We start from the raw sequence: 26,200 nt of genomic DNA, 5'->3' as shown, positions 1-26,200 counted from the left end.
GCCAGAAAATATTCTAGGTGCCAGGAAGGCGGTGTTTTTCCTAAAGTAATGTGATACTTGTGAGAATGCACAAATGATCATCCAACACCACCTCTTCTCATTTCCAAAGCAAAGCTTCGATCTGATTTTTAGATGGGCTCCTTCCTTCCTCCCACCGTTGCATGTTGCCCCATCCACCCTGTGTATGTTCCTGAGTTCACCTCAGTTTTCTCACCTCAAAGATGTGACATATTATTGCTCGTGTTTGGTGGGGGAGGCTCTCCCTCACGGTGCCACAAAGAGCAGAAATCTGTTATGTTGTGCTTGGAGGAGGCGTTGCATGTGCTCTGGTTATGCAGTAAATATGCTCCAGAAAGTTCTGCCTGTAAAGCAAATCATGTTTTGAATGCGGTAGGAAAGCTCACTTATAGCAAGGAAATCGGTGTTCGCTCACTCCTCCATGGTGTATATAAACACTCGCCACATGTAGGAAGTAATCAGGAAACTAAGGGGAGCTTCAGTGCATTGGCTCAAACGTTCATTAAGAACCACCCCCCCCCCAACACACACACACACACACACACACACACACACACACACACACACACACACCACCTGAAGGAAGCTGGTGACTCACCAGGCCTGGCATGGGCCCGGCACCCTCACAGAGTCCACAGTTTTGAGGCAGCGTGTGAATGTGGGGAATGTGGCCCAGTCTCTGATGTCAGGGCCCCTGTTGGTCACACACATGAAGCTAGGTTCTGTAGAACCAGGGGGCCATCCCCACAGGCCTCTCCCTCTTCCCCTCCTTTTACCTCACACCCAAACCCTGGCATGGAGCCGCCAGGAGTCCATGGGGCAGAAAGCAACTCTGGTCTACAGGCTCCATGTGCCAGCCATGGGATCAGTCTGTCTAGCTTCAGATCCCGTCTCCACCCCTAACCGAGCTGCGGGCAAAGTCTCACAACCCTCCGTTCCTCCGTTGTAAAGTGGGGGGAAATAATACCTCCGTCTTAGGATTGTCATGAGAATTTAGTGAGATGGCATGTTCTAGTACATAGCATAGTACCTGGCTGGCAGGGAGCCCTCCTTTGATATTGGTCATCACTACCAAGATTGGAGCCTTCATCTCAGTGGTGCCCATGCCACCAAAATATATACTAGCTTTCTCTTACTGTGTAACTATTACCCCAAACGTCGCAGCTTAAACAGCCGCCATTTATTAACTCACAGTTCTGAGAGTGTGGGTATGGTGTGGCTGACCTCTCTCTGCTCCCAAAGCTGTGTTGGCCAACAGCATTCTGGAGTCTTGACTAGGGAAGAATCTATCTTCAGGTCCTTGTAGTTTTAAGACTGAGGTTCCCATTTCTTTGCTTTCTGCCAACTGGGGACTGTTCTCAGCTCCTAAAGGCCACTCATGTTTCTGGCCACATAGCCCCCTCTATCTGCAAAACCAGCATTGGAGAACATCCCTTCCTTGGAATGCCTCTTACACTTTGTATCTACTTCTCCAGAGAGAGCCCAGTCCTTTTCAAGGGCTCACTTGATGAGGTCAAATCCACGTGGGATACTCTTTGTTAAAGTCAACCATGCCAAATAAAATAGACCAATCTTTAGACTTTCAAGGGATTTGTTTTCTCTATGGAGAATGTAACAAGATACCTCAGGTTGATTCTTGTGGGTGTTTCCAATTTGAAAAGGATCAAGAACCCCCTGTCATGAATCTTCTATCCAGAAGTCATTTCCAGTGCTTTCTGCCACATCTTCTCCTTTTGCCTCATGTTATTATTGTTGGCCAGAAAAGGATGGTTGCTCATTAAACTATAGTTGTTGCTGTGTTCCCAGAGAAGTGTATGAGACTGTGCAGTTGATCTACAATGCAGCTTTGAGTTCTTTTTCAGCTGTCCCCATCTCCATTGCTTGTTTGGTTTCTAGGTGCCCTTCCTTGTTCCTTCGCTTGTGTTATGATTTTCACCCAGGCAAAGTGGAGACCAGCTCTAGGGATGGTGAGGGATACCACCAGGAGACATGCCACCTGAAAGTACAGGCCAGTGTGGCTCCACCTGTCACTCTTCAAAGTCGGGGCTGTCAACAGCAAGGATGGACTTCTGCCTCAGGCCTCTCACTTCTCCACATCCACCTGGGTTGGTTTCTGGGGCAAAAGTGCTCACATTGCTGAAATTAAAATGATTGGTTGTTATTTTCGCCTCTCTTCCTCCTGCCATCTCTCCTCTGCCTTCGAGTTTATGTGTCTCAAGAGAAGGTAATTTGTGGGGCGCCTGGGTGGCTCAGTTGGTTAAGCATCTGACTTCAGCTCAGGTCCTGATCTCGTGGTCCATGAGTTCAAGCCCTGCATCAGGCTGTGTGCTGACAGCTGAGAACCTGGCGCCTGCTTTGGATTCTCTGTCTCTCTGCCTGCCTCTCTCTGCCTGTCTGTCTGTCTGTCTGTCTCTCTCTCTCTCTCTCTCAAAAATAAATAAACATTTAAAATTTTTTTTAAAAAAGAGAAGGTAATTTGCTTTTGCAGACAACTGCCAGTAGCCTATTCCCCTTTTTGGTACGTAGCTCTCGTACACACCAGAAATCTTCTCAGAAGTCCTGAGTATACAGGTGTTGCTTTATTGGTTGGCATACAAGGAAGTGTGAGCTTATCTGTGTTTAACGTGCATTTAGCAAACCAGACTATGGTCTGTGGCATCAGTGAAGGGAATAGATGTTCAACCGGACTCATTCTGGATCAAAGCAGCCTATGCCCAGAGTAGCGGATAGATTCCATCTTTTATGGCAGCTTCAGTCAATCACCCAAGGGCTATATGGAGAAGGGTTCTGAGGCCACACGTGGCATAGCACCAGAAAGTGCTGTGATCAGTTGACAATGTCTGCCAGACTCACACGAACAGGGTGTGACGATCCTTGGATTCTCTCTTCGACAACTCTTTCCTGAGTTGCGTAATGCCGTTGGCGCATACAAGATCCACAGCACTCAGGAAATTTTATGTAAATCGGGTTTTACTTGCATAATAGAAACAGAGCCCTTTAGTTTTGCCAAAGGATTGAAGAATGGCAGGAGTTAGGGGGGCGCAGGGGTTGGGCAGCTTCACGGCTACAATCCAGACACCTCGACCACAGTCATAGGATCTTATTGGTCAGAGTTCTTGTCAGTCAGTTTCTCTAGGTATAGCAACACGCAGAGAATGATGGTCATGAGTTCATAGTATATGATTTACTCATCAGAGTAACTCCAGGGCCTCACTTTTGGGATGGCAGTATTCAGCGTTTCCCAGTGTCCCACAGACCTAGGGCAAGTCTGTTAGTACGCTATATGTTCATAATGGACCTACAGCCTTGGCCGTTGGCCATAAATGCCACACCACAGAACTGTATATGTGGAGAGGATGTTTTTATTTTAACTCGAATGCTCAGAGGTTTGCCTTGTGGCAAGGAGCCTGAAGTCATATTGAGTACGGCTCATGGAGCACCTTCTGACTCTTCCATCAGGAGATGGTTGGTCTGACTGCCCCAAGTGGGAGGAAGAAAACCACAAGTTCTTACAAAAATATTTTCATTGCAATTAACTTTTAATGTCTTGAGCCTGCATTTACTGATTTACTTTGGTTTCTTCATGTCTGTCAGTGAAAGGAAGAGAGTAAGCAAGATCCGTGCAGAAACATTTCCTACTCAAAACTGCACATACATGAAGTGGTAACAGAGCTGCCCCTTCTACAAAAAAGAATCATTTTCTTCCAAATGATTTTTGACTGAGTGTTGCTTTTTAGCATTCTAACCATTTAACAAATATTTATTGAGCTCCTACAGCGTGCCAGGCACTGTTCTGGACCCTGGGGATGCAATAACAAAACCAAACTGAAGAGTATCCCTGCCTGCAAGGAGCTTACTGTTTGTTTCCTTTCGTTATTTCATAGAGTTATATGGACAGTATTAGTTGTTTATTACAGTGGTAATACCTTTTCTTAGCAGATTTTGAAAGATTGGTTTTTTCCTTAGTCCTGTTTTCAGTGGGGTTCTGATGTAGCATTTTGTTTTGTTGGAGTTGGAAGAGTAGTTTGTAATGGGAGTTCTCATTGGTTCTAGCTTCTTTTCTCTATCCCAAGGAGTAAGCTTCTAGAGAAGAATCAGCATTTTGTGTCAGTTTTTTAAATGGCTTCCTTCTACTTAGAGTGCCTATCATTCTGGATTGCATGCCGATCGCACACATGTAAGGGAAACAGCTGTTATGCTGTTTCAAAGATATAGATGTAAGTTCTTTCTCCTTCATAAGGCAGGATTTCTTGACCTTGATGCTGTTAACATCTGGGGCCAGTTAATTCTTTGTTATTGGAGACTATCCTGTTCATTGTAGAATGTTTATCAGCAGCATTCTTGGCCTCTACCGACTGGGTACCAGTAGTACCTCTTATCCCTGAGTTGTAACAACCGAAAATGTCTGTGGACATTGCCTAATATGTCCCTTGGAGAGTAAAGGGGGTGGGGTGAGGGGAGTGAAGTCACCCCCGGCTGAGAACCACTGGTGTAAATGATGTGCTTCTGTGATTCAGGTCTTACATCTTCTAATTATAGTAGATCATTGAAATCCCTGAAAAAGGCGCCTGGAACAAGAACTGTCTTCTGTCTCACCTTTGAACTTTCTGCCATGAAAGAGTTAATATAAAGCGAGCAAGATATTTATCAATCTTATGAAGCAATAGCAACAACAAACGATGAAATTCCTTCCATAAATCATGCCTCGGACAGCGTTTGCATTTCCTATTGGAAATTTGTTAAAATTGCATCCATCTACCATAAGTTAGCGTGTTGGACACAGTACACTGTAAGTTCATCTCGAATGATTTACGTGTAAATGTGTTCCAGATTTGGTGATCTCAGCTCAAGCAGTAGGCGGCTCATTTCCAGACGTTTCCATTCTCAGGAACTGACATTGAATTCAACTGAATTCATTGAATTCAATAGGTATTTATTGAAATGTGTAATGTGAGAGGACATTAGAGCAGTCTGATGCTGCTTTCATGACCCTGTTCCCCAGAAAAGCAGTGTTCAGAACAGTGCCCCCCTCCACCCCCCACGCCCCTCCCAAGAGTCTATATCTGATGTGGCACTTCCCACTTTGGATTGCAAGATACTAAGAAAAACTGGCTCTTTCATTCTCCTCCACTACTTCAAGTCCCTTCCATTCCTGTACCAGCTTTGCCCTCCCCAGTGAACACGTGTAATTACACATGATGCCAATGTGTTTCTTATTTGAGCCTTTGGTTTCATATGGGCCACTTTTCAGAGTTGTGGCAGGGCCATCCATTGCATGTTGTACTTACCCCCATCAACTTGACAGGGTATTATAGTCCAAAGTAGGACCATTCAACCAACTTAACCTTGTATTTCTGAATCCTCCTTACTTGTCACACATGCCAATAGATTCAGAACTGCAAGGTCAAGTGCTAGTGTAGGCCACTGAGAGAAGGGTTGGTCTTGATGCAGAGAGAAAGGGTGAAAGAGAAACATACTGGACTGGAGAAAGACCTACTACGTGTCAGGCACTGCATTATAGCTATGACAAAAATGGACAGGGCCCTGCTTTGGTGGAACCCACAGTCCACTGGGCAATGAGACAGGTGGACAGACCATGTTCCAATATGGCGCAAGAGGTGCCATGATGGGGGAAATCAGGATGCCGTGGAAGCACTTAGGAAGAGCATCACCCCAGATGTGGAGGGTGGGTACGGGGGTCAGAGAAGGCTTTGCAGAGGAAGCGGTCTCACCTGGAACATGAAGGCTTTGTTGCACATCAGGAAAGAATGTTCAAGGCCATGTTCCAAGGCCTGAAGGAGAGCAGAAGAAATGGAACCTTTAAGGAACTGAGAAGTTTGGCATGTTTAGATAGTAGGGCATGAGACAGGGAGAGTAAGAAGTAAAAAGGAAGCAAATCAAGTCGCTTCTCAGGATTCTGACTTGAGCAAGTCAGTCACTGGTGGTGTGTGTCTGAGATGAGCAGAGGAGAAGTCGATTTGGAGGAGTGTGGGATAACGGCAACTTGAGTTTTTAATCTACCACTAACTCTCAAACATGGGATTGATTTTTTTTAATATTTGAAAGATGTCAAAAGCTAATGGAAATTGGAAAAGTTAATTAGCAGCTGTAAATGATTTTGTTACTGTAGGCTATGATGACATCCTGCAAATATACTCGGACCTCTTAATTACTGCCAATTTTCTTTTTCATCCGGCAACTATTTCCTAATTTTGATACATATCACTCTTCCTGCTTAAAATTTACCAAGTGTGTGTCTCAAGAATGGGTACCCGTGAGGGAAGAGGTATGGTGAGCTGTTGTAGGAGCTGTGTTCTCGCTTTCCCAGCACTCCTCCCTGCTCTTCCTTAGATTTTTTTTGGGGGGGGCCATGATATAGGTTTTCATTCTAATACTGCAAAAGCTCACTTTATAGAGTGTACACTATTCTTTTAGGTGACTAAAGAAAAGCATAAGAAGTAGTATTAGATTATCTTTAGGCAGGTATGTAGTGTTACAGAATTTTAAGGGGTGTAGACCTCATTTGAGGGAGTTGCTGCCTCGTGACCATACTCTGGGTGGATCCCATCACCCAGAGCACATGGGGAACAAATGTGGTTGTCAGGGGCACTGAGATTGCTTCTAACCGTAAAGTCTAGCCGCTGCTTTTCTTCTTGTCCCTTACAGGCCTGAAGCATCCAGGGATGAGCCTTATAAATGATTCCTCTTTAATCCAACCACCCAGCAACTAAGGAGCATCCAAGTTCACATGCCTCCTTTTTGTTTCCGGCAGGAATTTAGATAATGGGCTGTGTGCAATGTAAGGATAAAGAAGCAACAAAACTGACGGAGGAGAGGGATGGCAGCCTGAACCAGAGCTCCGGGTACCGCTATGGCACAGACCCCACTCCTCAGCACTACCCCAGCTTCGGCGTGACCTCCATCCCGAACTACAACAACTTCCATGCAGCCGGGGGCCAAGGACTCACTGTCTTTGGGGGTGTGAACTCTTCATCTCACACTGGGACCTTGCGTACCAGGGGAGGAACGGGTAAGAATCGAGCTGTTCTTAATTCTTTTGACAATTGAACATCTGTGTTCCCGTCAGCTCCCTTTGACTAAGGACTTAGCGTTAAGTTTTTCATCAGTGTCCACCCACCTGCTGCCAGATGAGGGGCTGGAAAACAGAAAAAAAAAACAAAAACAAAAAACACACAAAGAACATAAGGCTTGATGGGCAAATGAAAATGCTGGCCACAGTGGTATGAGGTGACCCCCAAGTGCTGCTCTGTGCGGATCCTGCGTGGGTTAGGAGGTACAGCTTCCACTGAGGTACTCTCTGCCAACCAGTGGTCTCAGGCTTGGCTGGCTGACTCGGAATGACGAGCAGCTTTTCAAAATACTGAGTCCCAGCCAAGATCTTTTGAATCAGAAGCTCCAGGACTAGATCTGAGTGTGTATTTTGAGTTCTCCAGATATCAATGCACTCCTTCCTCCCAAAGCCCAGTTAGGAGCCACTTTGCATGGGTAGAACCTTCTCCCTCATCTTCCTGATCGTCAGCCTGCCTGTCACCTCCCAGCTAGTGGGAACATTTGGCAGCATTAGTTTATGGCCATTGATCTTCGTTAATTCTTTCTGACCTTCCCACCACCTTCCATATGACTGAGTTTACCAACCCTCAATTGTATCATGTATCTTGGGGCGCCAAATCTTGGGGCTCCTGGGTGGCTCAGTCAGTTGAGCGTCCAACTCTTGATTTTGACTCAGGTCATGATCCCAGGGTCGTGGGATCGAGCCCTGCATCAGGCTCTGTGCTTGAAATTCTCTGTCTCTCTGTCTCTCTGTCTCTGCCCCCTCCCCTGCTTGCGTGCTCTCTCTCTCTCTCTCTCAAACTAAAAAAAAAAAATTTTTTTAATAAAATCTTATGTATCCTTAAGGGATCCTTTTCATTTTTTTTTTTTTTAAGTTTCCTTCTCTTTCCCACCACAAGACTCTGTTTTACTGCCATGTACATTTGCTGACTTAGCTAATACTTTGTAAAATGTCTGGCATACGTTCTCAGACATATGTTTTGCAAAATATTTGTAAGTTATCTCATGCATCCTTAGCCTTCCAAATCTTCTCCCAGCATGTGAATCATGGTAACTAGATATTAGACATTATTCTAAGATTGTTCTGTTTATTGCAAAAGTTTAAGGAGATATACATCAACCATTATGCTTTTGGCTTATTTGGGAAGCGATGTCTTACATAAGGAACCACTGTGCCTTTTTACCTGGGGAGTTGGCACTACTGAGGCATTAGCAGGGATTTTTTTTTTTTTCCTCTGCATGCAACAAGGCAGTGTAGTTATATCCAGGGGACCTGACCCAGAGCCTTGGGCATTATAGCATTGTGTTGTAAGGGATCCAGCTTTCTTTTAAGGTAGGCTTTGCATGAGTGAATCAATGTTAGCACACTCACCCATCCTTCCTACCTTCCCGGAAGGTACCTGGAAAGAAGGGAGGAAGGAAAGAGGCATTCTATGGAAGTCTGTCTCTGAGGATGCAGGAGCAAAAAAAAAGGGGGGGGGGGGAGGGCCAAAAATGCACCGACACACACTTCCTGTGCCTGCTGAGTTCTTTGCCAACCAGACTGAATTCTACTGACGCAGACATTGACCTTGTTCATTCATGAATGCTGGGTACGAATCCGTGTGCCTGCAGGTATCATTCATAAAGTCACTGGAGGGGATACTTGGCATTAAACATAGGAGTCTATACTATCGTCAGGGACAATATATATAAGAGACCACCTTATAAAATTTCAAAGTTCAAACATGGCACTCCCAAATGTTGGTAGATTTTTCTGCCTTGTATTATTATTTTTTTTTAAGTTTATTTATTTATTTTGAGAGAGGGGAGGAGCAGAAGGAGGGAGGGACAGAATCCCAAGCAGGCTCCACACTATCAGCCAGGAGCCCAACGTGGGGCTCTCGGGCTCGAACTCATGAACCGTGAGATCATGACCTGAGCCAAAATCAAGAGTCGGACACTCAACCTAACTGAGCCACCCAGCTTCCCACCACCCCACCCCACCACCTTGTATTATTTGGCTTTCTTACATGTGCAGGTCTGTCTCTCCACCACTGCTTTTAGTGCTTTAATGTCTGTGTGCCCTGGTGACCTCCTTTGACTCTCCCCTCCACCCTTAGAAGATAAAAGTCCCAGTGAAAATTTGCAGGCTGATGCAGGGAGAGAGAGGGAGAATGGAAGTATCCATCCTCCTGTGCCTTGTCTTCCACACAATGGAGCTTGGGTTTGTTTTCAAATTATGTAACAAAAGGAATCTGTTAACGGAGTGTTCAGTGAGAACAGGCATGACCTACAGGCTTCCACTTCTTTGTTTTAAGCCAGTCTTCTCTTCCAACCTTTCAAAGAAATCTAAAGTTGCCAAACGAGCCCTGCTGCTGTGCATGGTCAGATCTTCTGAATACCAGTTCTCCTGCTGGGAAACCCCACTTGGGATGAGGTGGAAAGACAAGCCCCCACCTCCTGCTCTGGTTTTTGAGTGGTCCCACAGGCACATCTGTTCCCTTGGAACTACGGACACAGCAAAGTGGCAGCTTGGTGAAGAATGGAATCCATGTTGTGCATTCTTTAGACCATATCAGGTACTTTGAAGTGTGTGGACAGCAAAGTAAGAAACCAAAGAGCAGAGAAATGGGATGTATCAGTTAACGATTGCCGCATATTACCACGAACTTAGCAGCTTTAAAACAATACATACTTACGGTCTCACAATTCCTGTGGGTCAGAAATCCAGGAATGACTTAACTGGGTCCTCTATTTCAGAATCTCTCACCAGCTGCGATCAAGGTGTGTTGGCTGGGCTTTAGTCATCTCACAGTCCAACTAAGAAGGATCTGCTGCCAAGCTCATGTGGTGTTGGCAGGACTCAGTTCCTCGTTGGCTGTTGGCCAGAGGCCACCCTCAGTTCTTTGTCGTGTGTGCCTCTCCGACATGGCAGCTTGCTTCATCAGAGTGTTCAAGCCAAAATGGCAGTTCAGAGAGTGGCTAGAAGACAGAAGTCACAATCTTTGGAAGCCTAATCACCTGTGGGACGTCCCATCACCTTTGCCATGTTCTCTCGGTTAGAAGCAAGTCACTAGGTTCTTCCGCACTCAAGGCAGGGGGATGACACAGGCCATGAATACCAGGAGGTGGGAATCACTGAGGATGCTATCTTAGAATTCTGCTTACTATGTGAAGGAGGTCCTAGGCCAAATGGGATGCTGGCCATTTCTTACTATTGATAGCAGACTTCTGCAAAGCAGAAAAGGCCTCTGTGGGGAGTCCACCAGATGAGAAAACCTAGGGCGGGCATGAGGAAGGGTAAGTACTATAGGTCAATGCAAAGATAGGCAAATTTGTGATAGGAGAGAGGGAGTGCCCAGAGCAATAGCAGATACCAAGAGCAAGAAGACATCCTCTAACTGGGGTGAACATTTCTGGACAGGGTCTTCTCAATCCCAGGCTGAGGAAGGAGTTTCCTATCTCATTCTCACCATGGGAAAAGAGTGATCTGTTCCTGGGCTCCTGAGAGGAGGAGAATGTGTGTCAGATAAAAGGTGTCTGTAACTGCTGCAGACCTCTGCAAATGTGAACCATACCACCACTGCTGCCCCTTCACTGTGCACATGACATTAATACGTGTCTTTTCCCGAGGACTCATTCAGAGGCGCATAGAGAAAAGTGCACCTTCAACTCTAGGTTTTAGTCGGATCGCGTAATGCTTCCCCTACAAAGACCAAGGCGTACATTCAGCCCCGCAACTCTGGTTTCACACGTGAATCACATCACCGCATCCTGTTATCAGTGCCGATTAGATGTAGGTTTTCAGAATGAGACTTCAGTGAAGATTTAATTTCTTGGAATTACTTTCCCCTTGTGTAATAATCTCTCCCCTTTTGATTTCGTGTTGTCAGGAGTGACCCTGTTTGTAGCCCTTTATGACTATGAAGCACGGACGGAAGACGACCTGAGTTTTCACAAAGGAGAAAAATTCCAAATATTGAACAGCTCGTAAGTTTGGAGAGGGAAGGGGAAATATGCGTGTCTTTCAGATTGGGAAGGAATACTGGTGTTACCAGTCTGTGCCTTTTCAGTACCCGAAATGCTAAAAGAGCACTTGCTAAATTCATTGATTTGTGGCAATGTAACTTAAGAAATGAAGGGTAGACGAACCAGGACAGTATTTTATGGCTCTGGGGTCCAAGGAGCTTTTTGGAGGATACCGTAGTAGCAGCGTTGGTGTTTGGGGTTTCAAGGTTGGCCAAGATCCAGTATCGCCCTCTACAGAGCTGCATCCTCACACGATTGGCACAAAGCGTGGCTGGCCGTTCGCATTACCCTCTCTCTGCTTGAGGGTTTTTTGGTTTTTGGGTTTTGGGTTTTTTGTTTTGTTTTTTTTTTTTGCATCTTACAAGTTGCGCTAGCCGAGCCCTCACTCACGGCTGGCAACAAGTCCCTTCTGTTTTCAAAACTGCTAACTGCTCCGATTGGAGAAGCCTGTGGAGGCGTCTCCCCATAGTGAAAATTTGCGAGTGACTGAAATCTTTGTGAGATGGGAAGGAGAAGCTATTTCGCCCACTTGTGAATGGCTGCAATGTGTGCATTTTAAATGTGACCAGTAAGAGCAATAGTTAAACAGACAGTGGGGAAATGTCAAGGGTAAGAGTCACTCACTTTTCAAATTCTACGTTTAATACTTCCACTAAGAAGAGTAACTATAGGTCTATGTGGCATCATATATAGGGAAACATACTTCCCTGTACTTTTTATGTTTAATGTTTATTTTGAGTGGGGGGAGGGACAGAGAGAGAGGGAGACAGAATCTGGAGCAGGCTCCAGGCTCTGAGCTGTCAGCACAGAGCCCGACACGGGGCTCGAACTCACGGACTGTGAGATCATGACCTGAGCCGAAGTCAGACGCTTAACCGACTGAGCCACCCAGGCTCCCTTTCCCTGTAGTTTTTCAATATTGCCTCTATTAGGTTAAGGCAGTTTGCCTGCCAGAAAACTTCAGGCTTCGAAGAAAATGGTGGTGTGGTGGTGGGGGTGCCTGGCTGGCACAGTCAGTAGAGCGTGCGACTCGATCTTGGGGTGGTGAGTTCGAGCCCCACGTTGGGCATAGAGTTTACTTTAAAATAAATAAATAGATAGATAGGAGAAGGAGAAAAAGGTAGCGTGCCGTCAGCAAGTCACTGTACCTCAAGTTTTCCTTGTGAGTGCTCCCAAGTGACTGGGGGAGAGCGCCACTCCAGGGATGAGGGCCCACCAGCACGTTCTCCTGTGTCTCCAGGGCCACGTGCTCTGGACTCTGTCCCCTGAGCAAACTGTGACGGCAGAAGGATCGGCATGCCTGGCTCTTTGTCTTTCCTGAGAGTTCGAGCGAAAGGAGTGGGAGGTGGGCCAGTGCATCCATGTCCCAGAAAAGAGAAGCGGTCCTTGTAACAGGAAATTCCCTCAGGCATCAAAACCGCCCCCAACTCTCAGAATTCGCCACCCTTCAAGAAGGGCAGGAGCTGGATCCTTCCCACTGGGGGCCGGTAGCTCTTCCGGACATGAGAAGACAGGCTCTATATAGTAGCCACGGGTTGTTGGGGTTTCTTTTAATTATCATGTGTATTGTCATCATTAATGGGTGTGGGTAGGTTTTTGGTTTTTTTTAAACTATTCCAATACATGCAGAAAATTCCACGTAGTGGAAGTGTGTGTGGTAGTGGTCACGCAACAATGTGAATGTCCTTGGTGCTGCTCAACTTCACACTTAAAAATGGCGGAAATGGTAAATTTTGCTATGCTTGTTTTACCACAGTGTTTTAAAAGCGTATGGTTTGCTGTATTTTCGCAAACTGTATGTGCCTGTGCAGCCACCGCCCAATTCAAGAAGAACATTACCTGCCCCCTGTAAGCCCGCCCCCCTCATAGCCACAGGAATTTTTTTTAAATAGCACACAGTTGCCATCTGTTGAAGGCTCCTGTGTGCCAGCCATGAGCAGTTGTCTGAGCTGTGTCTCACGGTCCTTGTTTGACACACGAGGAGCCGGGGGGCTCATCAAGTCCGGGAGTTGCCCAGGTGCACAGCGGAGCGAGCAGGCGGCTGAGCCAGGGGTGACATGTGGCGATGGCATCCTGAGTACAGTGTCAGGTTTGGTCGTGGAAAGGCCCAGAGACGCCGCTCAGAGGGGACCGAACCTTTCAAGATACGTGAAGGTTGGGAACGCTGGCTGCGAGGTGGGGAGAAGGGAATTTGGCTTTGATCTCTTCCGATTTATAGGAGGATTCCTCATTGCTAGTTGGAGTCTCACATGAAGCCTTCTTGTCAGAGTCTACTTAATGTGAATTCTGAAATACCCACCACTTCCCGTCCCCATTCTGTGTAATGTTCCCTCAGTCCCGAAGTTGGCCAGAACTGTTAACCAACCTGTAAAAGGTGAGAACTAAGGAGTGGGCAGGACCACACACAGCTCTTCCTCTGCAGGTTTTCTCCACACTGCAAGGGGATCTGTGCATCAGATACATAGGCCACTTGCACAGCCGGTCCTTGCCAAAGTCACATTCATGGTTTCTTCCTTTGTTAACCTGGATAGGATCTACAGTGGCATTCAGTTAAAATTTTGGAGAAACATTCCAAGAAAATCCAATCTATCTCAATCAGTATTTTACGATTGCATGCATGGCCTTTAGTGTTTACGGGTTCGAGTCTCTGGCCCTGTTCTCTTAGAAGAAAGTATTACAAAGATTTTTTTTTTCCCCTTTAATGTTCTTCCTTCTTGCCGGTGGAATTCCTCAACCTACATGTCATTTAAGTGCCCATTTTCAAGGTTATGGGGGAAAAGATAAGGTTCTTATAACAAATGCAATATCTTGAAGTCAAGGGTAATAACCGGGAAGGGGAAATCATGAAGGACAAACAAAGCAGTAATACAGAACCAGATGGCTTGCGTCTCCTTCCCCCTCTGCCAGCCTCTCCCAGCCTTTGGCTGTCATCCGCTGAGAGAGGAGGGGGATGGCACCCCATTCTCCCTGGGGCAGCTGCCACACCTAGCGTGTGTGCCCTCCCACTCCTTCCCCTGTCAGGGGGCAGAAACAGGAGACGGCAGGAGTGGTCTTTGGGTTTTCAAGTGCATGAACGGGCGTGTGCATGTGCACAGAGCCGGCGGCGCTGCTGCCCGGCGTGGAGGCCTCGAGTGCATGAACGCGCGTGTGCACAGAGCCAGCGGCGCTGCTGCCCAGCATGGGGGCCTCGAGTGCATGAACGCGCGTGTGCATATAGCCGGCGGCGCTGCTGCCCGGCGTCGGGGCCTCGAGTTCATGAACGCGCGTGTGCGTGTGTGTGCGCGCACAGAGCCGGTGGCGCTGCTGCCCAGCATCGGGGCCTCGAGTGCATGAACGCGCATGTGCGTGTGTTTGTGCACAGAGCCGGCAGCGCTGCTGCCCAGCATCGGGGCCTCGAGTGCATGAACGCGCGCGCGTGTGTGTGTGTGTGTGTGTGTGTGTGCACAGAGCCGGGGGCGCTGCTGCCTGGCATGGGGGCCTCGAGTGCATGAACGCGCGTGTGCACAGAGCCGGCGGCGCTGCTGCCTGGCGTGGGGGCCTCGAGTGCATGAACGCGCGTGTGCACAGAGCCAGCGGCGCTGCTGCCCGGCATGGGAGCAAGGGTTCTTCACTGACCTGTTATAGGTGCTCAGTGTAGTGTATTTGGACATGGTTAAACTTGAACCCATTTTCCAAAAGGTTTAAATTCTTCTATTTTATACCCCATTTTCACATTTCACGACTAGTGATTTACCAGCTAGAAACAGTGACTCTTTAAAATATAATAAACATGTTACACAGACTGGAATAGTGTCTAGGGTAGTGACTACTTTCTTTTCATCTTGGTAAGGACAAATCCTGGTTTAGAGCCCTAGAAAAGCATGTGATAAAATTGTTATGGATATGCTCTCTGACAGTAAGATGGCAGTAACCAAATTTAGAAAGAATACAGCATTTATAATAGAAATGTTCCTGGGGCGCCTGGGTGGCTCAGTCAGTTAAGCGTCCGACTTCAGCTCAGTTGGTCTTGCGGTCCGTGAGTTCGAGCCCCGCATTGGGCTCTGGGCTGACGGCTCAGAGCCTGGAGCCTGCTTCCGGTTCTGTGTCTCCCTCTCTCTCTGCCCCTCCCCCGTTCATGCTCTGTCTCTCTCTGTCTCAAAAATAAATAAACGTTAAAATAAAAAAAAAAAAAATGCTCCAGAGCTCAACAGATCTAGCCTTACTTCTGTTTGCCAATGCCACTTCCTGGCTGCATCAGGGCTCTAGGCTCTTGGGACCAACAAACCTTATAAGCAATTTTGGGGATTGACAACAGGCTCTATTAATAAGTCTTTAAACGGGAGGAATAGGGGCAGCTGTTATAAAAACTCACAAGTTATTCTAGACCAGAGCCTGATAACATTAAAGAAAATCTCACCAACTCTAAAGTAATGAAATATCTGAACTGTAAGAACTGGTTTTTTTTAAGTGCAGCTTTAATAATGTTAATTACCCACAATAATTCAAGAAATAAAAAGTAGCATAGTAAAAATTCTGTTTTCCTAAATCAAGGTGAATGATTCGTAAAGAGTATTATTTATCGGGACTCCTGGTTGTTCAGTCAGTTAAGCGTCCAACTCTTATCTCGGCTCTGGTCACGATCTCACGGTTCATGAGTTCAAGCCCCGAGTCAGGCTTTGCACTGACAGTGAGGAGCCTGCTTGGGATTCTGTCTCTCCCTCTCTCTCTGCCCTTCCCCACTTATGCTCACGTTCGCTCTCTTTCTCTCTCGAAATAAACTTTAAAAAAAATTAAAAGAAGAGTATTATTTATCTATGGGTGAATTGAGCTTCTAGTGTATTAAAAAGGGGCACCTGGGTGGCTCAGTCAGTTGAGCGTCTGACTTCGACTCAGGTCATTATCTCACGGTTCGTGAGTTTAAGCCCCTATCGGGCTCTGTGCTGACAGCTCAGAGCCTAGAGACTGCTTCAGATTCTGTCTCCCTCCCTCTGCCCCTCCCCAACTCACATTCTGTCTCTCCTAATAAATAAACAAACATTAACCAAAAAAAAAAAAAAAAAGAGAGAGATGATTACTCATTTGCTCAAAAGATTTTTTTGATAGATGCTTTGAGTGTGTACCAGCCTCTCTGGGCAAACCTGTGAGGCTTACTACACAATACATTGTTTCCTTGTCACCTCATATCTCCTCTGATGGAAAAAGTGACCCTAGATGGCCTAGAAAAAGAGAAAAGGATTTTATCTTTCTCATGAATAACTGAAAATCCCTGTGAGATTAATGGAGTCACTTCAGAGAAAATCATGAATTCCTGATACATGACTTTAGAATGAGCCCATAGCTGGATTCTAATCTGTTCTAAACTATTTAGGTGCCAGCACCAAAATGAGATACTTGATGCTGGCTTTGAAATGGAAATTGTAGTTGACCCTTGAACAAGGAGAGGATTAGGAGCGCCAGCTCCCCCAACTTCATGGGGTCAAAAATCTGCATAGAGGGGCACCTGGGTGGCTTAGTTGGTTAAGCATACCACTCTTGATTTTGGCTCAGGTTATGATGTCACAGTTCACGAGGTCAAGCCCCACATTTCTCTCTGTGCTGACAGTGCAGAGCCTGCTTGGGATTCTCTCTCTCTGCCTCTCTGCCCCTCCTCTGGTCACGCGGTCACTTTCTCCCTCTCTCTCTCTCTCTCTCTCTCTCTCACTCTGTCTCTCTCTCAAAATAAATAATTTTTTTTTAATTGCATATAACCTTGACTCCCCAAAAACTTAATTTCTAATAGCCTACTGTTGACTGGAAGCCTTACTGATAACATAAACACTCGATTAACATACATTTTATGTTTTATATATTATATACTGTGTTCTTAGAATATAGTGAGCTAGAGAAAAGAAAATATTAAGAAAATCATAAGGAGGACAGTACATTTACTGTACTGTTTTTATTGAAAAAAAAAATCTGGGGGCGCCTGGGTGGCGCAGTCGGTTAAGCGTCCGACTTCAGCCAGGTCACGATCTCGCGGTCCATGAGTTCGAGCCCCGCGTTGGGCTCTGGGCTGATGGCTCAGAGCCTGGAGCCTGTTTCCGAGTCTGTGTCTCCCTCTCTCTCTGCCCCTCCCCCGTTCATGCTCTGTCTCTCTCTGTCCCAAAAATAAATAAATGTTGAAAAAAAAAATTTTTTTTGAAAAAAAAAAATCTGCACATAAGTGGACCTGTGCAGTTCAAACCCATGTTGTTCAAGGGTCAACCAGACTTGATTCATCCCAGATCGTCTGGATAGGACTGGGCTTGTCCCAGCCTGCAGCAAAATGTATTGGCTTCCTGCCCAGGTGACATTTCCCTGTACCCCACCATTGATACTAGACTTTCTTCATCTTAATTTAAATCATTTGGGGGTGTCTGGGTGGCTGAGTCAGTTGAGCATCTGTTTGGCTCAGGTCATGATCCCAGGGTCATGGGATTGAGCCCCAAGTCAGGCTCTGCACTGACTGTGGAACCTGCTTAAGATTCTCTTTCTCTCTCCCTCTGCTCCTCTTCCCTGCTCAAAAGCACACATGCTTTCTCTCTCTGTCTCTCTCTCTCTCCCTCCCTCCCTGTCTCCGTCTCAAATAACTAAAATGAAAAAAAAAAAATTTTTAATTCTATTAGAACTAACTTGATGAAGGTTATCTTGCAGTAAAAGATAAGCTTCTGCTGAAAACTCTTAATTTTTTACCATTTTGGAGCATTTCCCAGGTGTCGGGTATGGGGGTAGAGACAGAGAAAGAAAGAAAGAAAGAAGGCGGGGAGATAGTGGGTATTGTTTTTTTATGATGAAATGTCTCCATCTAGTGGAGTTTCAGAGCAGTGAACATTGTCACCATCTTAGTCTCCAAAGCCATTTCTTTTGCATGTGTTCAGAGGAAAAAAAAAAATTCTACATATGTTCCTAGATGATATACTTAACAAGTGCATGTATTTCTTTTAGAGGACACAGAAATGAAGCCAATGCAAACTGTTCAAACATTAACATTTTAATTTCATGATTTGAGTCCAAAAGGCAGAGGAATGAAAATAGGGGAGCAGCACAAGAGTAAATTCCACACAATCCGTAAAGATCCAGCTCTTAAGTCGGGTGGTTGATGCACAGGTGTTCATATACACATATATTCTTTGGTATGTGTCAGTTATTTCCTAAGAAAAATCTGGACACAAACTAAATTTAAGATTTATTAATAAAGGACTTCCTAAGGACACCTGGGTGGCTTAGTCAGTTGAGCATTTGACTCTTGTTTTCAGGTCAGGTCATGATCTCCCAGTTCGTGAGTTCGAGCCCCACATCGGGCTCTGCACTGATAATGCAGAGTCTGCTTGAGATTCTCTCTCTCTCCTCTCTCTGCCCCTCCTCTGCACGTTCTCTTTCTCTCTCTCTCTCTCAAAAATAAACATTAGATAGATAGATAGATAGATAGATAGATAGATAGATAGATAGGACTTCCTACGTATGAGAACAGTTATCTCCTCTTTTGGTTGATTTATCTGTTCACATTTGTTTAATAGGGTGAAAAGCCTCTGACAGCACCCCATTTTCTCATGGGCTATTTTGTGTCACTTGTGCCACCGAACACTCCCCCACAGTCCCACCCAGAGCATATGTGGGCTTGTCACCATTGGCTGCTTCATTACTTGCTGTCTGGGGTGGGTTCTTTCTTCCCTGACTGTGGGCTTTGACAGAGTCCAGCCACAGTGATTTTAAAAAAAGAAAAAAAAAAGTCCTGGGGTTCCTCTTGCTGCCTCCAAGGACCAAAACAGGAAGGAGAAAAGGTACTGGACCCCTGCCGAAGAGCAGTGTGAGAGGTCTCCGTATGCTCAAGGACAGTAGCATCCTCCCCAGCCCTCGCGTTCCTGGCCACGGGCTGGTGCAGGGTTCTATGGGCACCGTGCGTGTTGGGGCCCCAGCCCCACATGTATGTGTGCAGAGAAGCACACGCTCCACCCCTGCTCTCTGTCACAGATGCAGCGCCATGGGTTCAAGCACATGAACTCTAACCATGTGATAGACCCATGTGTTTTCAGCTGAGAGTGGTGCTTATATAAGCCCCCCACCATGTCCTCCTGCCCACAGTTCTGGGAGTCCCCACCCCCACCCCAGACTGAGACAGGCGATCGCATGGAACACCAGGCTATATACCATGTGGTGAGACTCAGAATCCCATTCCCTGGCCAGTTTTTGTTCTCTCCCCACACTGTTACACACACAGCTACCCCCAGCCCTCCTCTCCTGCCCACCAGACTCGGGTCAAGTTGATGAAGGAACCTGAGGTTGAAAATTTCTGAACAAGATTTAACCTGTTGTCTTTATTCTTCTACCCACTTGCTTGAGAACAAGCAAGACAGGTATTCAGAGGAGGCTTTCATCCCTTACTGGGCCTCCTGACAGGTTTCCGTTCTCAGATGCTCTGCAGCTCTAATGTTTTCCTTTTCTTTTTTGGTGCATCTTGTAACGGCTAACAGAATGACACTAAAGCCAACAAACGGTCTGCTTCTCTCCAGCAGTACCAAAGGATGTTGTTACCTCAGGATGTGAGACGACATAGACGGTTAAATTAGCAGTATTAGCACATGCTTCATTTTCCTTCTAGCTTTGCTGAGATGTAACCGACACGTAACACTGCAAGTTTAAGGTCGACAGTGTGATGGGTGGACGCACGAATATGTTGTGAATGTTTACCACGATAATGCATTCTTCTCTTCACATAATTACCATTTTCTTTTTGTTGTCACAGGGTTTTTCTAAAGTAGCCTGAGGCTGGGTTCCCTTCCCCTCTGTCCAAACTGGGGACACTTACCAAGCAAAATGCCCCCTCGCCCCAAGAGAGTTCTCTCGTGGCCAGGGTCCTACATTGTTAATTGGCAAGTAAGATAAGAAATGAGAGACCGCACTGGATTCAACTCACACTTGACTCAGAGAGTAACCATGTGACCCTTACAAAGAGCTGGGTTGGAGTTTGAAGAAATCAGGCAGTGGAATGAGTCGGAGATATTGAGTCTGTAACTGCAGAACATTGAAATGGTCAACACATTCACTTCCTTTTCTCTTTGTTCTCTGCAGGGAAGGAGATTGGTGGGAAGCCCGCTCCTTGACCACCGGAGAGACTGGTTACATTCCCAGCAATTATGTGGCTCCAGTTGACTCTATCCAGGCAGAAGAGTAGGTTTTGTTGTTTTCGCTCAACTACTTGCTTTTAAAAGTTAGTTGTCACAGTAACATGCTACTAACCTTGTGCAGGAGGGACAAGAAACTCACTAGAGCGATTCAGGGTTGAGAGAAGATAAGTGATGCCGCATGCCCCAGGCACTGTGCTCTGCGTTTTGCCATACCTGTGTAATACTTGTGCTGTTATTAACTTAATATTTTTCTTTATGACTGTATCTTAAAAACATACTGATTTTGAAAGGGAACTTTGTATCAGAACCCTAAATGAAAGCCCAATATTAGTTGCCGTAGACCGAAAGTAACCAGAAAAACGTGATGAAGTTCTGGCTAGGGCACATCTTAGTAATGTGAACCCAAGGTTTTAAGCCTATAGTCTGCTGGGAAATAAAAAAGAGCGAGGAAGAGAGAAAGAATGGGAGTGGGGAGGGAAAGAAAAAGGGGGGCGGGGAGTAAGGGGCAAGGGGGCCAAATAACTATTAAAGATGAGATGGAGATTTTCTTTCTCAGTGTAATCAGAAATATTAAAGGAGCACCGAAAAGACTTACCTTCCATGTGCCAGGTAGAAGTGTCTCACATACAGCATGTTCCACAACTCAGGAAGCTCTCGTGATGCATTTCAAATGCTGCTTTCCGTTGAGTTGGGGTCTTCTTGGTTGGTTTCCTTGATAGGAAATCGTGACTCGCAGTTAGTTGGACCAAGGATTTCACTGGCTCCAGTTTTGGAAGTTGCTCCGTAGGCCGAGGGGATTCTAGAAGGGACAACCATTGTTCTTCCTCCTGACCTGTGGGGATTCATGGGCACTTTCAAAAGGGGGAACTATTAGAGTGGCTTGTGTGTGGTTACCCCCATTTCTGAACTAAGGGGAAGAAAACTGGCCCGTGACTCCAGAACTTGGGGACCTGCCCTCCTCCCTGACACCCTGAGGACCTGCCTCTCCTAGTGGTCTTGCCTTACCAATAAGGGAGTCGAGAAGAGTCAGCCATGAAGCCCAGCCTTTGGCTCTGATATTGCATTTTGCCCTGGATTTGTTTAAGCACTGCAAGGAAGATTCAACGCCACACCCCAGCCAAATCCCCAACTGGATCACTGTCTTGCCTTTAATTCCTTTGTATTTTCTCTAAGAAGATCTGTTTTGTTCCCCACTCTCAAATACTCAGTGGTTCTGCACTCCGTTTTTTCTCCTAGTGAGTGTGTTTTATCATCAAAGAGTAAAGAAATCTGTATTGAATTTTTATTTTAGGGCAGATTTGCAAACATCTTTGTGTTCTTTCAGAATAAAAGGTACCACTAAAAGGTAGCATTACTTTGGTTTAACTGGGAACATACCCACTATATATTGAAGTTCTATTTATAATGATCAATTTTTAAACTACTTTGTTTTTAAAGAATAAATTAGCGTTTTAAAAAGATAACGCATATGGTTTTACACAGACAATTAATTGCCATTATCTTAAAATGCCATTGTTTTGGTTCAATCCATTGTTCTAACTGTTCTCTCTTCACCACTGCTCGTGTTTATACTGCATTTTAATTGGGTGATTGATGCCAACCCAGAAAGTCATTTCTCATAAATAATTGCTGTAATTCTCTTCATACCATCTAGTGCTAGGTTAGGACTGTCGCACAGTCTGGTGCCTTTAAAAGTCACTGAGGAGCTAACTTGCAGTGTGTCTTTTCTTACGATCGGTGAAGCTCTTTCATTCACAAAAGAATTTGACAGCGCACGCATAATAGCTATGTTCAAGTATAAGGAATTAAAATTTCATTTTAGAAACTGGATTATTTCACAGTTGAATATTCTAAAATTGTTTCTACGCACAGATTCCAAACGAATGCTTGCGAATTCTTGCAGCACCTCGTGCTGACCCATTTAACTCCCTGCCAAGCCACGGTTAGGGCTGGAGAGTGCAGGGGAAGGTAAAAGGTGAATGGCAGAGGTTGTGATATGACTTCACGATGCCTTCCTCATGGCACTGGAGTGTCACTACGGGGAGAGTGGGACACGGTACACCCAGTCATTTCTCAGGACGTGCTCGTTGACTGTGCACAGCGACCTGTTCCTGCAGCGGCACCAAAACACACGTGTGCAGATCCCCACCCACCCGCGAGGCAGATCCTTTCGCTCACCTAAGTCATCACCCTGCTGGACAGGAAGAGACTGAAACCTGACATCCACAGTCCACAGCCATCTCAAATCGGGGGTGGTTTTGACAATTGTTTTCAAAGTTGCCGTAGGTACAAAGTGACTGAAAATACCATGTCTTTGTTCTGTATCCATTGTGACTGGCTTTTTTTTTTTTTTTAATGCTTGATTAATGATCTGTGTATAGACTAAGGCTGTGCTTTGTTATTTCCCAGGGGGTGTAATTATGCTCAGAAATCCGGGGTCTCATAGATGTGTGTGGGAAGGGTCTCCTGCAGTTGCCATTTCAAAACGAGGTCTTAGATTTCTCTTCTCATAAATGCAGGTGGCGGTTTTAACACAGACCAGTTCTTGTCACCTCTGAAGGGAAGGAAAGTCACCCACCGTTCAAATCTGACTTTTTTTCTTTGAAGAATGGTAGAGGTGGATTAGGGATAGAATCAGGAACAGACTGAAAGGGAGCTAGATGAAGCTAGGAAAAAATATTATAGGGGAAGGCTAAGGATGAAATCAGAGGGAAGGGGGGGTTGCTGTTCCATTTTTGTAAATGATCATTACAAAATGTTCCCCTCCCTTGATTTCATTTAAAGGTGGTACTTTGGAAAACTTGGCCGAAAAGATGCTGAGCGACAGCTTTTGTCCTTTGGAAACCCGAGAGGTACCTTTCTTATCCGTGAGAGTGAAACCACCAAAGGTAAGATAAGGAGTTGAAGATGTTGGTTGTCATTCAAATCCGTGGATTAGTCAGAGGGGATGAAAGGCTTATCTCTAATGTGCAAGGATTTTTAAATGGCACATACCCTCCCTGCCTCGTGAGCGAGTCCGAGTTTCAGTTTTTCCCTCCAGGCTCTAGAACTGCACACGGTTCCGGAAGGACTACAGAGGCTCAAAAGCAAAGCCCTTCTTCCTGAAACAGGGAGCTGGGCAGCTTCGCTCCTGCAGGCGCACAAGATCATAGAATTTTCAGCTGTTCTTTAGAATTACGATTTTCTGAATCTCTCTTAGTTCCCCAGGCGCCGGTCCTACAGGTTGTTTTTGCATTCCTTTTATTTTTTCAAAACTGAGCACTGCTCTTCCTCCAACTGCTGGCCCTTTCATCATTGAAACACTCATTAGAGCCCACAAGAGGAGCCGGGCCAAGGGAAGGGACTTTCTACCTTGATCTACCAGACATGGTTATCTGCTCCCGAGAAAGTGTGGCAAATCAGAAACAGGAGGCTCCCTTGTAGGGAAGCACTCCTTCGACTTCTGTAGCACACGCTGCCCTGCCTCTGCGACACTCCATGGGTGAGGAAGACGAGGAGAGCGCCCCCAGCCTGCGGGAGAGTTGGGTCTACCCCGTGTTAGGCAACGTGCGGGTGACGGTACTGAAGAGAATAGGAAAAAATCCAGAAAGCTTTCCTTCTCACGAGTAAAATCACTTTATTGCTAACATCTTCTGACATTTGTGGGAAAGAGGTGTTTTCTTCTTCTGTTCCTGAGTGGAAGAGAGCGTGTTTGTGTGCACGCACGCACATACATGTGTGTGTGTGTCCTCTTGATGATTATTAATCAGAATACTCAAGTGAAATGAGACCGAAGAAACGAATGAGCTCTCAGAATGATTGGAGCTGCTAATGCCTTGCATATTTACCAGGTGCCTATTCACTGTCGATCCGAGATTGGGATGATATGAAAGGAGACCATGTCAAACATTATAAAATTCGCAAACTTGACAATGGTGGATACTATATTACCACCCGGGCCCAGTTTGAAACACTTCAGCAGCTTGTACAACATTACTCAGGTAACCCTAATGCCAACTCGCTACTAACCACTGGGACACTGGAGGGAGTGGGTAGGCACTGAGTAGGGGGTGGGGGGAGAGATACAAGCACACACAAAGGCAGCAGTGACAGTTTTCTTTGCTCGCCACTCAACGTGGGACTTTGCTGCATAGGATCTGTTGATGTTTTTCTATCATAGTTATTATTAGTTCCATACGTTTGTCAAAAAATTCTGTAACGTTCTTGTTCCCCAGATACAAAGCAGTAGGTTAAATTGTAAAAGTTGTCATCTTTTCCTGTTCCCCTGGAGTCTGTCATCAGAAACCATGACAGGAGAGAGAACAGTGTCTGGGCGGGAACACACGGAGTGTTGGGGGATCGTGTAGGGGACCCCCCAGTTCTCACTCAGTACTCACAGGAATAGCCACACGTGCTTTTCATTCTCATGACCAGAAGAATTTTGCAACCCATCTATCATGTTCTACTGATCCACCAATACTGCTGTTTCCTAACTAGATGTAGACTCTGTGACCCACAGCTCCTCCTAGATCTGTTAGGGCCATTGTGTTAAACTTGTGAACAGTAAGTGGAACAGCCTCTGTCCTAACACCCATTTGTCACTATCAGTGTGTTCCTAGAAATATGCACTTATGAGGTGTTTAGGTGTACAGTTGGTACATTCTAGTAAAGATTGTGGTCTTATACACAAGTGTTAAAATGATTTCTTTCTTTCCAAGATTAGCAAGAATACCCTGCTATATGACATACACACACAGGTGGATTTTTATATAGATACACATATACAGGTATATATCTGTATCCCATTAAACCCAGTAGTTTTTTCTGTGACCTATATATGTGTGTTCTTCAGGACAATGACAAAACCCCAAAATAGTGCATGACTTGCTCTATGCACATTCATTTTAAAAAAATGTGTGTATAATTTTTTAGCCCCTCCCCCCCAAAAAAGCAGTCTTTTGAAAATGGAAATAAGAAATGCCTATTGATTTATCCCAGGCACTAATGAAAAAGTGAGAAAATTAACAACACTTGGAGTACTCGTTGATTAGGGCATTGGATAGCTCTAGTTTACGTGATTCTAATGAAATATTTGGGAGAAATGGAGCAGAATCTCTCCCTGAGCTTAAGTGATACACTCAAAATGCCTGCATGTGTCAGAATTTTTCAAATGCCAAAATATATTTCATTACAGGCAAACATCAGCAGGATCCCCAGGGTTTGGATCATTTGAAAATATTGTGTTGGAAAGGGCACCTTAATAACATCGTAAAGCTGGAAGGAGAGAAGGGATATGAAGAGCAATAGACGTTTTTTAATCTCAAAAAAAATCCATCTCGAGTTAGATTTGTTTTTATATTGGCTTTTCCTCTTCCCCCCTTCCTCTCTCTCACACAATAAAATGCCTTTGCAATATTGACACATAAATAATTTCCTGCCTAAACATCTCAGAACCTGAGTCTACCAAAAAGAAAGGAATAAAAAGAAACTAAGAGCTGGTTCCTAGAGAAAAGAGAGCACTACATGTGATTTTCCTGGATCCGAGGGGCCTTCAGGGGGTGTGGTGGGGCAGAGGCTCTGCCTCACAAGCCAGGCTTTCTACAGCTTTTGTCACTGCCCTGATTCCTTGTTCTTTGTTACCTTTTCTTACCTGACAGAGATTTCACTTGGCATTTAGGCAATTTCCCCCTTACCATTGCTAAAAAGTGTAAAAGGTATATTCTTTTAAATGAAGGAAGGAAGGAAGGAAGGAAGGAAGGAAGGAAGGAAGGAAAAGAAAGAGAACAAAAGAAAAAAATCCAAATAACCTATAAGTGATAACTTTTTTCCTTTGTCTTTTTCATAAGAAACAGTTCTTTCACATCCTTGAATTTGTACAGATTTCGGTTTCCTGTCTTTCTGCTTTGAAACCAGATTTCTAAATTATACATTGGAGACTGTTAAAAAGATTTATTTTTAATGGGAAATATCAAAGAAGTGAGAGCATCTGACTGGTAGAA

General features: G+C 45.4%; 1 protein-coding gene across 7 annotated transcripts in view; it reads left to right on the top strand.

Moving 5' to 3' along the window:
- Positions 1 to 26,200, top strand: part of FYN (FYN proto-oncogene, Src family tyrosine kinase) — a 215,170-nt gene that overhangs the window by 149,080 nt on the left and 39,890 nt on the right. For all 7 annotated transcript variants that reach the window (XM_047858144.1, XM_047858140.1, XM_047858145.1 and 4 more), the window contains 5 exons: positions 6,791 to 7,048; positions 10,965 to 11,061; positions 20,167 to 20,265; positions 23,007 to 23,110; positions 24,053 to 24,202. In XM_047858144.1, coding sequence (XP_047714100.1) covers positions 6,802 to 7,048; positions 10,965 to 11,061; positions 20,167 to 20,265; positions 23,007 to 23,110; positions 24,053 to 24,202 — 697 coding nt within the window. In that variant the 5' untranslated portion in view covers positions 6,791 to 6,801. The remainder of the gene's footprint in view (positions 1 to 6,790; positions 7,049 to 10,964; positions 11,062 to 20,166; positions 20,266 to 23,006; positions 23,111 to 24,052; positions 24,203 to 26,200) is intronic.

The sequence above is a fragment of the Prionailurus viverrinus genome, chromosome B2 (assembly GCF_022837055.1).
Source record: "Prionailurus viverrinus isolate Anna chromosome B2, UM_Priviv_1.0, whole genome shotgun sequence".
Taxonomy (NCBI): domain Eukaryota; kingdom Metazoa; phylum Chordata; class Mammalia; order Carnivora; family Felidae; genus Prionailurus; species Prionailurus viverrinus.
Note: the sequence above shows the minus strand (reverse complement) of the source record. Positions and strands in the feature narration are given on the sequence as shown.